The 14519-nt window shown below is 40.0% G+C and overlaps 1 protein-coding gene across 1 annotated transcript; it reads left to right on the top strand.

The window, feature by feature from the left end:
• The first annotated feature begins 2089 nt into the window (after positions 1 to 2089).
• On the top strand, positions 2090 to 14510 carry LOC130236514 (NHL repeat-containing protein 3-like). Its single transcript, XM_056467238.1, has 7 exons — positions 2090 to 2236; positions 5982 to 6137; positions 7528 to 7678; positions 7822 to 8022; positions 11755 to 11846; positions 12508 to 12620; positions 12946 to 14510. Exons 1-7 carry the CDS (start codon positions 2153 to 2155, stop codon positions 13184 to 13186), a joined length of 1038 nt encoding a protein of 345 aa, XP_056323213.1. The 5' UTR covers positions 2090 to 2152; the 3' UTR covers positions 13187 to 14510.
• Positions 14511 to 14519: the final 9 nt, after the last annotated feature.

Genomic DNA, 14519 nt, shown 5'->3' with positions numbered 1-14519 from the left:
ATACACTACATCCAGCGCAGATTATTACACAGCTGTTTGGAATACTGGACCCTGATTGGTCAGTTGCGACATTACTAGATATATTATTCCCAGATAACAACTGCTGAATAACACTGACTCATCCGGGAACTGAGAGTCACCATCAGTGAATACATTCATATACATATACTTGCATCCACAGTCATATTTACATCTGCCTGTCTGTCACACTTCACTTTTTGACTGTTTGGCACCATCTAGTGTCTGAATAATGCGCAGGTTAGTGTATACTCCATCAGCTGTTTTCTGGAGGCAAACAGTCAATACGCAAAGCTGACAGAAACTAAAACTGCTGATGGAGTATACACTAACCTGTGCATTATTCAGACACTAAATGGAGACCGACTAAAACAGCTGATGGAGTATACACTAACCTGTGCATTATTCAGACATGAGATGGAGACAAACAGTCCAAAAGCACAGCGTGACAGATGAGTAGATACACAAAACTGTGGATGTAAGTATATGGATGAGTGTATTCATTGACTGATTCTCAGTACAGAGACGAGTCTGTGTTATTCAGCAGTTGTTATCTGGGAATAACAGCCCTTGGAAGTCACAACTGACCCATCAGAATCCAGTATTCCAGACAGCTGTGTAATAAGTAGATGTGAACCACAATTTAAAAAACATTTCTCAGATTAGTGTAGTAAAATAAACCAAAACTGAATTGAATTAGTTGAAAATTGAGTTTTAAAAACATATATTTTACACGTTTCAAATGAAAACTGGTTTAATTTTTCTTATTCATGTACACATGAGCTTTTGACCAATCAGGTGACGTATGCAAATGCATTTCCATGATAATGACATGACATAATCATCAAGGCCAGTGTGATTTTGCATCACATTTATGCATTTACGTCTTTAATGTCTTGTCTAATTAAAGGGACAGTTCACTCAAAAATTTCTATTCACACTTAAGTGGTTGCATTTCTTTTCTCTGTTGAACACAAAAGAAGATATTCTGAAGAATGTTCAAAAACCTGTAACCATTTACTACCATAGCAGAAAAAACAATCTTTTGTTTTCAACAGAATATAGGAACTCTAACAGGTTTTGAACAAGTGAAGAGACAATAAATAATGACAGACCTGACGTTTTTGGGTGAGCAATCTTTTTACCCTTATAAAACTATTCTATCATATTTTATGCATGAATGTCTAAGGCCTCTAACTGATGGGTGTTTGTTTTACTATACGTTGCAGACTCATATAACATGTTAACTACACTGATATAAGTATTACCACACTGAGTTACAACCCAATTTTATTTCCAGCTCATTTTAATATCAGCATCTATACTACATGACATCCTCTGTTTGAGCTGTGTTTCCTCTGTATTGCGCTGTAGTGTGCTATTTGAGCCAAAAAAGCCTAACGAATAGCACGTTATAAACATTTTGTCTGAAAGTTCAGTAGTCTGGTATGCCAGGCTTTAGAAAGGTAATTCCAGTAATATGCATTCATATTAATATGCAGTAATATTTAGTTATTTCCAGTAATAATAGTCATAATCAAGTTAATTGCATTTTAATTTGAGCGCTTTGAGGTTCTGTCTAAAAATAAAGTACTTCAAGAATAACTAATAGTAGTATTATTATTATTAATAATAATAATATACAGGTGACACGGTGGCTACTGACTATTGGGTTAGCGCTGTGGCCTCACAGCAAGAAGGTTGGTGGTTTGAGTGCATGTGTAAAACATGCTGGAATGGTTGGTGGTTCATTCCTCTGTGGCGACCCCTCATGAATAAGAGACTAAGCAGAAGCAAAATGAATGAGTGAACGAATATTACTAATCACACCATTACAGCAGAGTGGCTAATTTTACACACAGATAAAATATTAAAAAGCTGCAGTTAGTTTATTAAAAGTCCTCCACACACACACACACACACACACAGAGAGAGACCATAATATCAGCTAAATGACTACATCTTCATAAAAATAAATTACTTAGAGTAAACGCGTCTGAGAAGTCGCGATGACAGATTTATCCGCCCACGTGACTTCACTGTCAGTGTGGACTAATAAGAGAGCGAAGCAGCGGTCATGTGATGAAAACAGGAAGCGCCGATTTTTGATTACCGATCATCTTCATCGATCTCTATGAGGAGGCGCAGTTTCTGCTGTCTGATTGCTGTGATCATGATTCTGCTCTTCATCATCTTCATCTGCACATTCAGCTCTCACGTGAGTCTCATCGATAAATCCATCGATGAATGATCAGCGCTGGCTGAGAGTCACGGAGATCAAACATCAGCACCCATATCGGACAGCGATTAGCAGACCGCTTCAAACAATTAAATACCGCGGTACACGTCTGTTTTACTGTGGTACTGTAATATCTGTCTGATACAGCAATTAGCATTAGCAGATAAACAATTAGATACCGCGGTACATGCCTGAAAACAGCGTGTTTTACTATGGTAGAATAATGTCAGTCTCACAGCGATTAGCAGACCGCTTCAAATAGTTAAATACCGCGGTATATGTCTGAAAACAGGGTGTTTTACTGTGGTACACTAATATTAGGCTGACACAGCGATTAGCAGACAACTTAAAACAATTAAAAATATATATCTGAAAACAGGGTGTTTTACTGTGGTACAGTAATATCAGTTTGACTGTGATTAGCAGACTGCTTAAAACAGTTAAATACCGCAGTACATGTCTGAAAACAGGGTGTTTTACTGTGCTAACGTTACACTAATATCAGTCTGACAGCGATTAGCATATAGGGCTGCACGATATATGGTTTCAGCATGGATATTGCAATGAGATCATTCACAATAGTCACATCGCAGGATATATGCAATGTTGAGTTTGTAATATAATTGATCATTTGCATGTGTTTTTGATGCTTGTGATTGTATAATAATTTTAAAAGCATTCAAGTATTAAAAATTGTACCATTTGTGACCTTAACTATAATTAATTGTATTGAATTATTTTTATTTTTATCATTCAGCTGCTGTACTTGAATACTATTCGGAAAGGATAAAACACTTTATTTCAGTCATATCTTTTTCTTGATCGTATTTATAGATTGTTAAGCATGAAAATACTCACAACACATGCAAATACAGAAATGCACCACAAATAGCACAGACAACAAGGGACATGTGTCAGGGGGCACCAAAAATGTTAAAGATTGTTTATTAGATTTTATGAAGATGCACTCCCACTGCAGAATCATCCCAATCCATCTAACATTATAAACTCTTTCCAAGTAGAGAAGTCATCTGGTGAAATTGTATTAATATTGCAATATATATTGCAAAATAAAAATTATCACAATGGTAAATTTTTCCAATATCGTGCAGCCCTATTAGCATACCACTTAAAACAATTAAACATCGCTCTACATCTCTAAACATGGGGTGTTTTACTATGATTTTATTATAGGAGAGACACATCAGCAGACTGTCAGACAGCTATAGTGCATTACCAGGGTAAAGGATGGTGTTCAGGGTGATGCTAAATTATTACAGGATGACATCCAGGCAGTCTGAGAATTACAGTATTTATAATCAATAATTTATTTAAAAATCAAAAGATAAATCAATAGCAGATTTATTGAAATGCATTAAATGAGCAGCTGACCCATACGCAGGGCCAGACAGAATCTGTGGATGCTTTTTGCTATTTCTGCGGAGAATTTTTCTTAAAAATCTGATTTCTGCTGAATTATTTTGGGAGTATCAAAACTAAAACCTCAATATATGAATTAAAAAATAATCTCTTTTAACTTTTATTTAATGTTTAAAATGCAAATCCTATTAGATTCACTCTATTTGGTAAACAAAAGCAAGTCTCTCATATAATATCTAAAAGACAGAAAATATGACTGTACAAACTGCATTGTACATAAATCAGATGAACATTTTCATATTAGTCAATAATATTACTGTAATTAATTTAAAAACTGAATAAATATAGATTTACACACATTTACTCAAGTAAATAAACAGAATTAATGATGGGCTGAAAATTCTGCGCTTGAAGATTCCGTGGGGGCCTACCCATTCTGAAGTCACATAGGTTGAAATATATGAAATAAATGCGTTTCTATGTATTTGAAAATATACGATTTTGGCCCCTGTTTCCTTTTTTGTTTTTGTTTTTTGCATATGTCAAATATTACGTGATGTATATTATTATATAGGCTCAAATGGTATATTTATATAATTAAATATACTGTCGCATATATGTACATGTGTTTAAACATGCAACATGAAGATGTGTTTTAGTTAGGAATTTAATGTATTTGGAAAATATATTTAGTATATAATTTGAACAGTTATTAGGGCTGCACGATATGTGTAAAATCTTAAATCTGTTTTATTTTTCTGCGATAAGTATTGCGATATGAATACACTTTTACAAAGATGGTTTGAATAGCTCCATTTGATGGTTTTCTTGGGAGTCTAACAGTATTCAGGGACAGAAATGGAAAAATCACAATGCAATAATGATTTTCATACTTTGTCTCGTTTCTGGTCCAAATGTCAAAACAATTCTTAGAGCAAACAAAAAAATTGTTTTGTTTTCATCGTCAGGAGAAATAAGTTTTTCCTTAAAGCAAGCTAAACTATCTGCCAGTGGAATAAGCAAAATAATCTTGTTTTTGCCTTATTTATATTAATAATTGTTTTTGCATAATTCATATAAATTCTGTATAAATACAGTGATTAAATACAATTCTGTAGCTCCTGGTCAACTATAAATCAGATTCAACATTGCATATCTTGTGATGTGACTATTGTGGATGTGCAAATTGCAATATTGATGCTGAAACAATCTATTGTGCGACTCACACTACCTGACTAAAGTCTTGTCCTCGATCTCAGTTGTAAGAGCACCACATAATAACTTGTCTTCTAGTTGATGTTGTGTAAAAGTGTCAGATGGTGGATTTCTCTGCTGAATCATCTGTTGATCTGCACCAATCATCACCAATACTGCAGAAGACCTACTGGAACCAGCATGGACCAAGATTCTCACAGAAATCAGTCAATTTGGTGAAGGAGAAATCATGGTTTGAGTTTAGATTCAGTATGTGGGCTTGCGAGAGATCTGCAGAGTGGATGATCAACATCAACAGTCTGAGGTATCAAGACATTTGTGCTGCCCATTACATTACAAACCACAGGAGAGGGCAAATTCTCCAGCAGGATAGCGCTCCTTCTCATACTTCAGCCTCCACATCAAAGCTCCTGAAAGCAAAGGTGCTCCAGGATTGCCCAGCCCAGTCACCAGATATAAATATAATTGAGCATGTCTGGAGTAAGAAGAAGGAGGAGGCGTTGAAGATGAACACAAAGAGTCTTGATGAACTCTGGGAGTCCTGCAAGAAGGCTTTCTTTGCCATTCCAGATGACTTTATTAATCAGTGATTTGAGTCATTGCAGAGATGTATGGATGCAGTCCTCCAAGCTCATGATGGAGTCAGACACAATATTCATTCTGTTTCCACTGCAGCATGACCACATATTCTATACTGGACATTATTGAAGGTTCGGTGACCAGACTTTAGTCTAAGCAGAGTCAGACCTTACTGTCTTAATGAAATCAGTCAGCATCAAGACATGATCAGATTTTACTGTGCTCAAATAAGCCTCATCTAGAGGCCTTTACCTTTCATATAAGACACTTCTGATACCAAATGATCAACTAGAAGTCCGGTTATTATTTGCTGTTCCTAAAACTTGTGTAGGCCACAGGGTTTTAGTCAGGTAGTGGACAGTTGAAAGCAGAAGTTTACACACACTATAAAAAAGGCACATTCTGTTTATACGTCTGATGTTAAATCATACTAAACGCTTCCTCTTTTAGCTCAGTTGGGAACGATTTATATTTACTAAATGCCGGAGTGATGGGATATACAGCCCTGCAGCAGCATGAGTGTTATCATTATGGTGTGTGCTGTCCTCAGGTCAGTGTGGCGTGGAGCTCTCAGACCGAGTTCAGTGTTTCTGGACGAGCGCTCTACAAACTGGACCTGTCCTGGCCCAAATACCCAGAGTACTTCACTGGACAGGTGTTTGCGGTGGCTGTCAATCATCTGGCGGGGCTGGTGTACGTGGCACAGGTCAGATTCTCCATTATTTCTCTGTTATTATTACAAGAAAACTCAATTACTTTATTACAGGATATGAATAATAAATGTATGGGGCGGCACGGTGGCTCAGTGGTGAGCACTGTGGCCTCACAGCAAGAAGGTCGCTGGTGTGGAGTTTGCATGTTCTCCCCGTGTTGCCGTGGGTTTCCTCCGGGTGCTCCGGTTTCCCCCACAGTCCAAACACATGCGCTATAGGGGAATTGATCAACTAAATTGGCCGTAGTGTATGAGTGTGTGTGTGTGTGTGTGTGTGTGTGTGTGTGTGTGTGTGTGTGCGCGTGTGTGTGTGTGTGTGTGTGTGTGTGTGTGTGTGTGTGAGTGAATGAGTGTGTATGGGTGTTTCCCAGAACTGGGTTGCAGCTGGAAGGGCATCCACTGTGTAAAACATATGCTGGAATAGTTGTCAGTTCATTCCACAGTGGTGACCCCTGGTTAATAAAGGGACTAAGCTGAAAAGAAAATGAATGAGTGATGTAAACTGAGTGATAAGTTCATGTCATGGAGCTGTAATAACAACTGAAAGTTCATGGTTTCATTGTTCATCCTGACTGTGTGTGTGTGTGTGTTTTGTGTGCGCATTTGTGTTTGTGCCCGCTTGCGTGTGTTTGTGTGCATGTGTGTGTGTGTGTGTGTGTGTGTGTGTGTGTGTGTGTGTGTGTGTGTGTGTGTGTGTGTGTGTGTATCCGCGTGTGAATGTGTTTATCTGTTCATATGTATTTGTGTGTGTCCATGTGCGTGTGTGTGTGTTTTGTGTGTATATGTGTGTATGTGTTTGCATGTTTTTGTGTATATGTGCGTTTGTGTATATGATGTTGGCACGCATATATATGTGTGTGTGTGTGTTTATATGTATATATGTATGTATGTTTGTCTGTGCATGTGTGTGCACGTGTGTGTGTGTTTTCTGCGTGTGTGTGCGCCTGCATGTGTTTTTGTATGTGTGTGTTTATTTATGTGTGTGTGTTTGCTGTATTTGTGTATGTGTGCATGTGTGTGTTTGTGTGTATGTGTTTGTTTGTTTGCATATATATATATATATATATATATGCATGTGTGTGTGTGTGTCTGTGTGTTTGTGCATATGTGTTTATATGTATGTGCGCACCTGCCTATGTGTGTGTGTGCATGTGTGTGTGTGTGTGTGTGTGTATGTGTTTGTTTGCGTGCATATATATGTGTGTGTGTCTGTGTGTGTGTGTTCATATGTATGTGAACACCTGCCTGCATGTGTGTCTGTGCGTGTGTGTGTTTATGTATATGTGTGTGTGTGCTGTATATGTATGTATGTGTGTGTCTGCATGTGTGTGTGTGTGTGTGTGTGTGTGTGTGTGTGTGTGTGTGTGTGTGTGTGTGTGTTCAGAGAGGTGAGAATGTCCCGAAAGTGTTAGTGTTCAGCACAGACGGAGAGTTTCTTCAGGCCTGGAACTCCAGCACTCTGGAAATGCCTCATGGGATCTTCCTGGCCGACGCGTCCACCGAGCCCACACTGTGGGTCACCGATGTGGGGAATGGTGAGTGTGAGTGTGTGTGTGTGTGTTAGTGTTGAGTGTAATTAGTTACAAAGCTACTAGTTACTCTAATTAAATTACCTTTCTCTCGCTGTGTGTGTGTCTGCTTGTCTTTCTGTGTGTGTGTGTGTGTGTGTGTGTTTCAGGGCCGTTCGGGCACACTGTAAAGCAGTATTCTCCATCTGGGAAGCTGCTGCAGGTTTTGGGAACTCCAGGCACAGCAGGATCGTCTCTCAGTCCTCTTCAGTTCGATCAGCCGGCGGAGATATTCATCCACAGCTCTGGAGACATCTACATCGTGGACGGAGACGGAGGAATCAACAACCGCCTCATCAAACTCTCCAAAGGTGACACTGGCTAAAACATCATCACTTTAATCATTTATTAAAACATGCGGGTTTACCTTACGTCAGGAGTGAGCCGTGTGACCAGATTCAGTTTTGAGCTTTGAGTGATTTTATTTCCTCAGGCTTTGACCCTAATTGTGGTGTTTTAGTGACTGTCGCTTTAAATGCAAATGAGATTGTGCTCTTTTCAGAAGAGGGCGGAGCTACTGTGCGTCAGATGTAAAACAGCAGTGTGTGTGTTGTCAGGTGCTCATGTCTGCTTCAGTGTGAGTGTGTGCTTCATGCTTGTGTCAGTCTATGTCGCTCCTGTTGATCTAGAACTCCACATCTAGAATCCTCTTAGTCTATGCTGACATTATCTTCAGCAGCTCAAACACTCTAATGGCTATAGACTGATTTCACGCGGCCGCCATTTTTAAAAGCGAAATCGAGGCTGCGGTGGGAAGAACCCCGGAAGTATCGTTGGGAGTTACATTGGAACGTTGTGTAGCTTGCTGTATATCTTATCAGCGAAGAGAAAGTGACACAAATTTATCATTTCACCGCCTTCCGAGTGACCCGAAGGTCCGTTCTAAATGAATGGTGAAAATAAAAAGGGATATCAGAGCTCATTTTCAGCTAAGTTAAGGGAAACGGCACTAGTTAGCTAACGTTTTCTTTCCCAAACACACGTTTTAGACGCCATTTATCAAACGCGAGTTAATGAACTTATTCTTTCACTCTATTAGACTTGTCACGATACTGAATTAAAAGAAAAACCATCAATTTCCCGCTAACATTTAAGCCACTGTTGATGGCTTTCTAAAAACAGCGCTGATTTGCCATTGTGTTCACGTGATCAACAGAATAGCTTGTGATTGGCCGAGAAGGTCATCAGTTCACCCTCCGCTCTTTACCGAGTACAAACACAGACGAGCCGAGCGATCTGCTTGATGACTCAACTGATCTTCATGGCTGCTTCGCGCTCGCGTCTCCGTGTATCTGTGTTTGCACTGGGTGAAGGGCAGTAAACTGAGTGCAAACACAGATACAAGGAGACTGGAACGCGAAGCAGCCGTGAAGATCAGTCGAGTCATCTGCGCTCAGCGGCACTTCAATGTTAACTCAGCGGGAAATAGATGGTTTTAAAACTTCAGTACTGGGACAACACTATTACAGACAACACGAAGGTGTGCTACAGTGTTTTATCACTCACTGGGTAACATAGACTGAAGCAGGGAAGCGTCCCCACGCTGTTTACCTGCTGCCATGATCTGAAGCCTAGGAGGACACTTGAGCATATTACTCTTAAAGAGATTGTGATGTTGTTTGATGCTAAATTGCTTTTAATTTTCTAAATTAAACTTACTGAATGATATTAAAGTGATGTTTACACCAGTTCTGCATTTTGAAATCTCGGCAACAGCTGGAGGTGTGTACTCCACAGCATGTTACTGTAATGTGTACTGTCCTTGTCCTATACTTCCGGGTTTCTTCCCACCGCAGCCTCGCTTTGGTTCTTTAAAATGGCGGCCACGTGAAATAAGCGTATTGGACAGACAGCTGCTTCTCACTCAGGGCTGCAGTTTATGCTAATGAGATGGAGACTAGTGGGCGGGGCTTTCCCCCTCTGATGACACGTACAAAGTGAGAATGTCAATCAAAGTGTTTCTGCATCAAGTCTGATTATAATAAACACAATTAATTAATGTTGAGCACTAGAGGCTGCTGGAGATATTCACACACTGCTGACACACACACAATTGTGTTTAAACCCTGCATAAATGTCATGTTTGCATTATAGGTGCCCTTTAAAGGGTTAGTTCACCCCTAAATGAACATTTCCTGTTAGGTTACTCTCCCTCAGGTCATCCAAGAAGTAGATCTACTTCATCCAGGCTGTGGATTACAGCTAATAATATTGTAAATGTTATTACATTTCTTACTCAAACTAATCATTTTACTTCTTAAACCAGTTTTCAGTGGACTTCTTTGTAAACATCAGAGGTGTTTGGGTTTCCCCCTAGTGTTGACGTGTGACACAACATCCAGAGACTGACTGAAAGGGAACAAGAAATCAGTCTACATTTAACAACAACACAGAGACAGAAGTGAGGGCTGTAAAACAGACAGAAGTATAGTGCTGAACAGGGAACAGCTGTATGCAAAACAAACAGTGAAGCAGAACACAGACAGCTGAACAGGGGAAACAGAACTGCAGCATATTGACTATAATAACTGACGAGCGGGCGCAGCCATTGTGGCTCCAGACTTGCTCTCTCATTCACTGCCATTCATTTTTAGCCATTGAAGAGCTCGTTCTGCTTCTTGATGATGCAAACTGGTATTTTCTAGCTGTATTATTTTTGTTGTTATGAATAGTCATGAACACACTTGTTTGTAGAGCGAGTAGTTTGACTGATTCAGCAGTGGTGTGCAGTAACAGATTATAAATACTCAGATGACTGTAATTGAGCAGTTTCTGTCAGGAGTTGTACTTTACTCAGTAGTTTAATAAATGTATGCTTTTACTCTCTCTTCAGTACATGTTTAGTGCAGTATCAGTACTTTTACTCCACTACTGTCCTTCAGCCTGCAGTCACTACTGTATTATTTCTTGTCTATGGGGATTAGACAAAACAGTCCTGTGATTCTCGTCCAATCAGATGTCACAAAGAAGGTAAATCACCTCATGATGAACCACCTCAAGACATGAGCGCTATTCTGAAGAATTAAACTATTCTGAAGCATTAAAAGAGTCCAGGAAGATGTCCAAAATCTGTACACGCATTGACTCAGAGACTGTTTAGATGCAGGTCACTGATGAGAAGATGACAGATGTTTACTGGATGATGACCCAAAGGGCCTTAAACATCCAGCAGGCACAAGACGTCAGCATGATGTCAGATTGACCTTACATCTAACATCATGGGGACGTTACGTTTTGTTTGGAAATAAAAATTGGGTCAACGTTAGTACTCAACGTCAGGCCGACGTCAATGTCCAACCTAAAATCAACCAAATATCAACGTCTAATGATGTTCTAGCTTGACGTTGTGTGGACGTTACCACTATGACGTTTATCAGATGTTGATTTTGGTTGCCATACCTGACGAATTAATGTCAGTATTTGACGTCAGTGTGACGCTGGTTTAAGATGTTGGCTCAATGTTGGATTTTGGTCACTTTCCAACACAACCTAAAATCAACCAAATATCAACGTCATGTGACGTCATTATTGGACATCAAAATAACATTGTCGTTAGATGCTGGCTAGGCATTGAATTTTTGTCATCACGACATCACAACCTAAATCTAACCTAATATTAACGTCTTTTGACGTTGTGTGCCTGCTGGGCAATAACTAAATGCACTACAGAATGTTACGTTTACACACATCCACAAATTACATGTAACTGCATCAGCTTTATACAGCGTCATACTCACTACTCTTGAGTACTTTTGAAAGGGCTACTCTTTACTCATACTCTGAGTAATATTTACAGCAGATATTTTTACTCTACTCGCACTACATGTTTAGGTAAGTAATGCACTTTTACTTCAGTATGATTTATGCCATTTGTTATTCCTGCTGATGTCTTCCACAGGCAGCTGAATCTGAAGCTCTTAAACAATCGCAGAAATAAGCTCACTTCTGCATCACAAAATAAGCTCAATAAGGGCTTTACTAATGTGAAGTGTGTGTGTGCGTGTTCGTGTGTGCGTGTGTGTGTGTGTCTGTGTCTGTCTCAGATCTGCAGGTGCTCTGGATGCATGGAGAGAAGGGTCAGGGTCTGGCTCAGTTCTACATCCCTCACAGTGTGGCGGTGGACAACTCTCAGAGGGTGTGTGTGTGTGTGTGTCTGCTCATTCTGCTGCAGCTCTCAGTGACTAATCTAATGATGACTGTAATGTGTGTGTGTGTGTGTGTGTGTTCTGTCATTGAGTGTGTGTTATTTCTGCATGTGTGTTTATGTTGTGAATTGTGTGTATGCGCAATGTGTGTTCGTGTGTGCGCATGTGTATTGGGTGTGTGCATGTATGTCTGTGCACATTTATATTTGTGTGTGTGTGTGTGTGTGTGTGTGTTTTGTGTTTATTGCATGTGTGTTTGTGTGCAAGCCTTTGTGTGTGTGTGTGTGTGTCTGTATTGTTTGTGCATGCCTGTTTGTATTACTTGTGTTTGTGAGCGCGTGTGTGCGTGTTTGTGTGCATGTGTACATGTATGCATGCTTTTTGTGTATCTGTCGGTGCGCACTTGTGTATTGTGTGTGTGCGCGTGCGCATGCATCCTTGCTTGTGTATATGTGTATTATGCATGTGTGTTGTATGTGTGTGTGTGTGTGTGTCTCTCTCTCTCTCTCTCTCTCTCTCTCTCTCTCTCTCTCTCTCTCTCTCTCTCTCTCTCTCTCTCTCTCTCTCTCTCTCTCTCTCTCTCTCTCTATATATATATATATATGCATTATGTGTTATGTTTTTTATCATGTGTGTGTGTGTGTGTGTCAGGTGTGGGTGGCCGACAGAGGGAACAAGCGTATCCAGGTGTTTAACTCAGTGACGGGTGATTGGCTGGGCTCATGGGGCAGCTGTTTTAAAGAGGACGCACCATACTCCGTCAGGTAACCCAGCACGCACACCCACACACACACACACACACACACACACAGCAGTGTCTCCATACTTAAATAGACAGTTCACGCAAAACTGTCATCATTTCCTCTTCCGACACTTGTTCCAAACCATTATGACTTTCTTCTGTTGAACACAAAGGAAGATCTTTTGCTGGAAACCGGTAACCATTGATTTCTGTAGTGTTTGTTGTTCCCATGGAAGTCAATGGTTACAGGATTTCAGCATTCTTCTAACAAAAGAAAGACTCTCATCAAGGTTTTACACCACTCCAGGGAGAGTAAATGGATTTTCATTTAGATTTTCAATACACAGATTCACTCCTGATCAGAAGTACCTGGTCGTGGCTCAGCTGAACACTAATCAGGTGACGCTGCTGGAGGCTCCACCAGTGGGCATCATCGGTCAGTGTCAGGTGATCAGCTCCATCCACCTGCCCGAGGACGTCAAACCACACCTGGTGGAGCTGGACCTGAAGAGCGCAGCGCTGTACGTGGCAGAGATCGGAGCCAATCAGGCGCAGAGGTTCATCCCGCTGACAGCCGGTGCTGTGTAGATACTCAGAGCTACAGCAGAGAGAAGAGCTGATGTGAAGATCCAGACGCTTTATCTGAGCGCAAACCGAGCCCATCTGCACTCTCAGTACAATCCGAAATAACTCCTGGATTTCAGATGATTGTCACAGAGCATTAAAGGGACAGAATAAATGTGGGTTTGATGGTCTGGCATGCTGGTTTTGTACACATCTGTGGAGGTTTTTGCACTGTATTGGGTGTTTGTGTTTATGATTCGTGACTCATTCCTGAGTATTTAATGTACATGAGATTGCTTATGATGATAATTTAAGCTTGATGTATGGTATTTACGTGTGTCCTCTCGTATGTCCATTTCTGATGATTTAGAATGATGTTTATGAGGACACGTTTGTATATTACAGGTATGATCTAGATCAGGGGTGTCCAAACTCTGTCCTGGAGGGCCGGTGTCCTGCAGATTTTAGCTCCATCCTGCCTCAACACACCTGCAAGGATGTTTCTAGAAAGCCTAGTGCGTGCTTGATTACCTAGCCCAGGTGTGTCTGATTGGGGTTGGAACTAAACTTTGCAGGACACCGGCCCTCCAGGACTGAGTTTGGACATGCCTGATCTAGATATTCCAACATTGAATTGAGGTAAAGTTGGTTTTATATTCGCACTTTCAGACTCTCAACAATGTAATTTCAGAAAAGTATTAATTGCATATTCTAAATAGTGAAATCATATTATCAACCAATGACTATCAAACTACAACATTGTTCACAGTCAATTTAACAGTGCTAATGTTGTGTTGAAGTCATGCTTATAATTTCAGCCCAAATACCAGGGTAAACAATATAGGGAGTTGACACTGAACAAATGTGCGAATATAAAAACAACTTTTCCTCAATCAACGTTGAGGTGGTGGTTTATGAGGACATGTTTGGTGTCTTCATAATTCAGGACTGTTAAAAATCATAACTGGGTTTTTTCGAATTAATATTCTGCCAAGTTATCTGTGAGGGTTGGGTTTAGGCCCATATAATAATCAGTTTTAACAGTATGAAGTACATTGAGGCTATGTGTGTGTTCTGTGAAGAACTGCTCATATCCTGCAATGTGCCATGACTTTATTATGAGATTTTCATCATTTGAATGGTTAATTCTGTCATTAATTGATTGATTGATAGTGTTGCTGTGCTCAGATCAGTCATTATTATCAGTGATTGTGCTGTTATACAGATCGTATAGGTGAAACGAATGAAAGGTTTACATTCAGTGACCTAAGCTGGATTGAATAGTGTTAATATGTAATTTGTTCATCAATCTTGAACTGTATGTGGTGTAAATAAAGACATTTGGGTATTTGAGTCT

This window comes from Danio aesculapii, chromosome 10 (genome assembly GCF_903798145.1).
Source record: "Danio aesculapii chromosome 10, fDanAes4.1, whole genome shotgun sequence".
In the NCBI taxonomy this organism is placed as follows: Eukaryota; Metazoa; Chordata; class Actinopteri; order Cypriniformes; family Danionidae; genus Danio; species Danio aesculapii.
The sequence above is the reverse complement of the archived record's forward strand: the minus strand, read 5'-3'. Positions and strand labels throughout refer to the sequence as shown.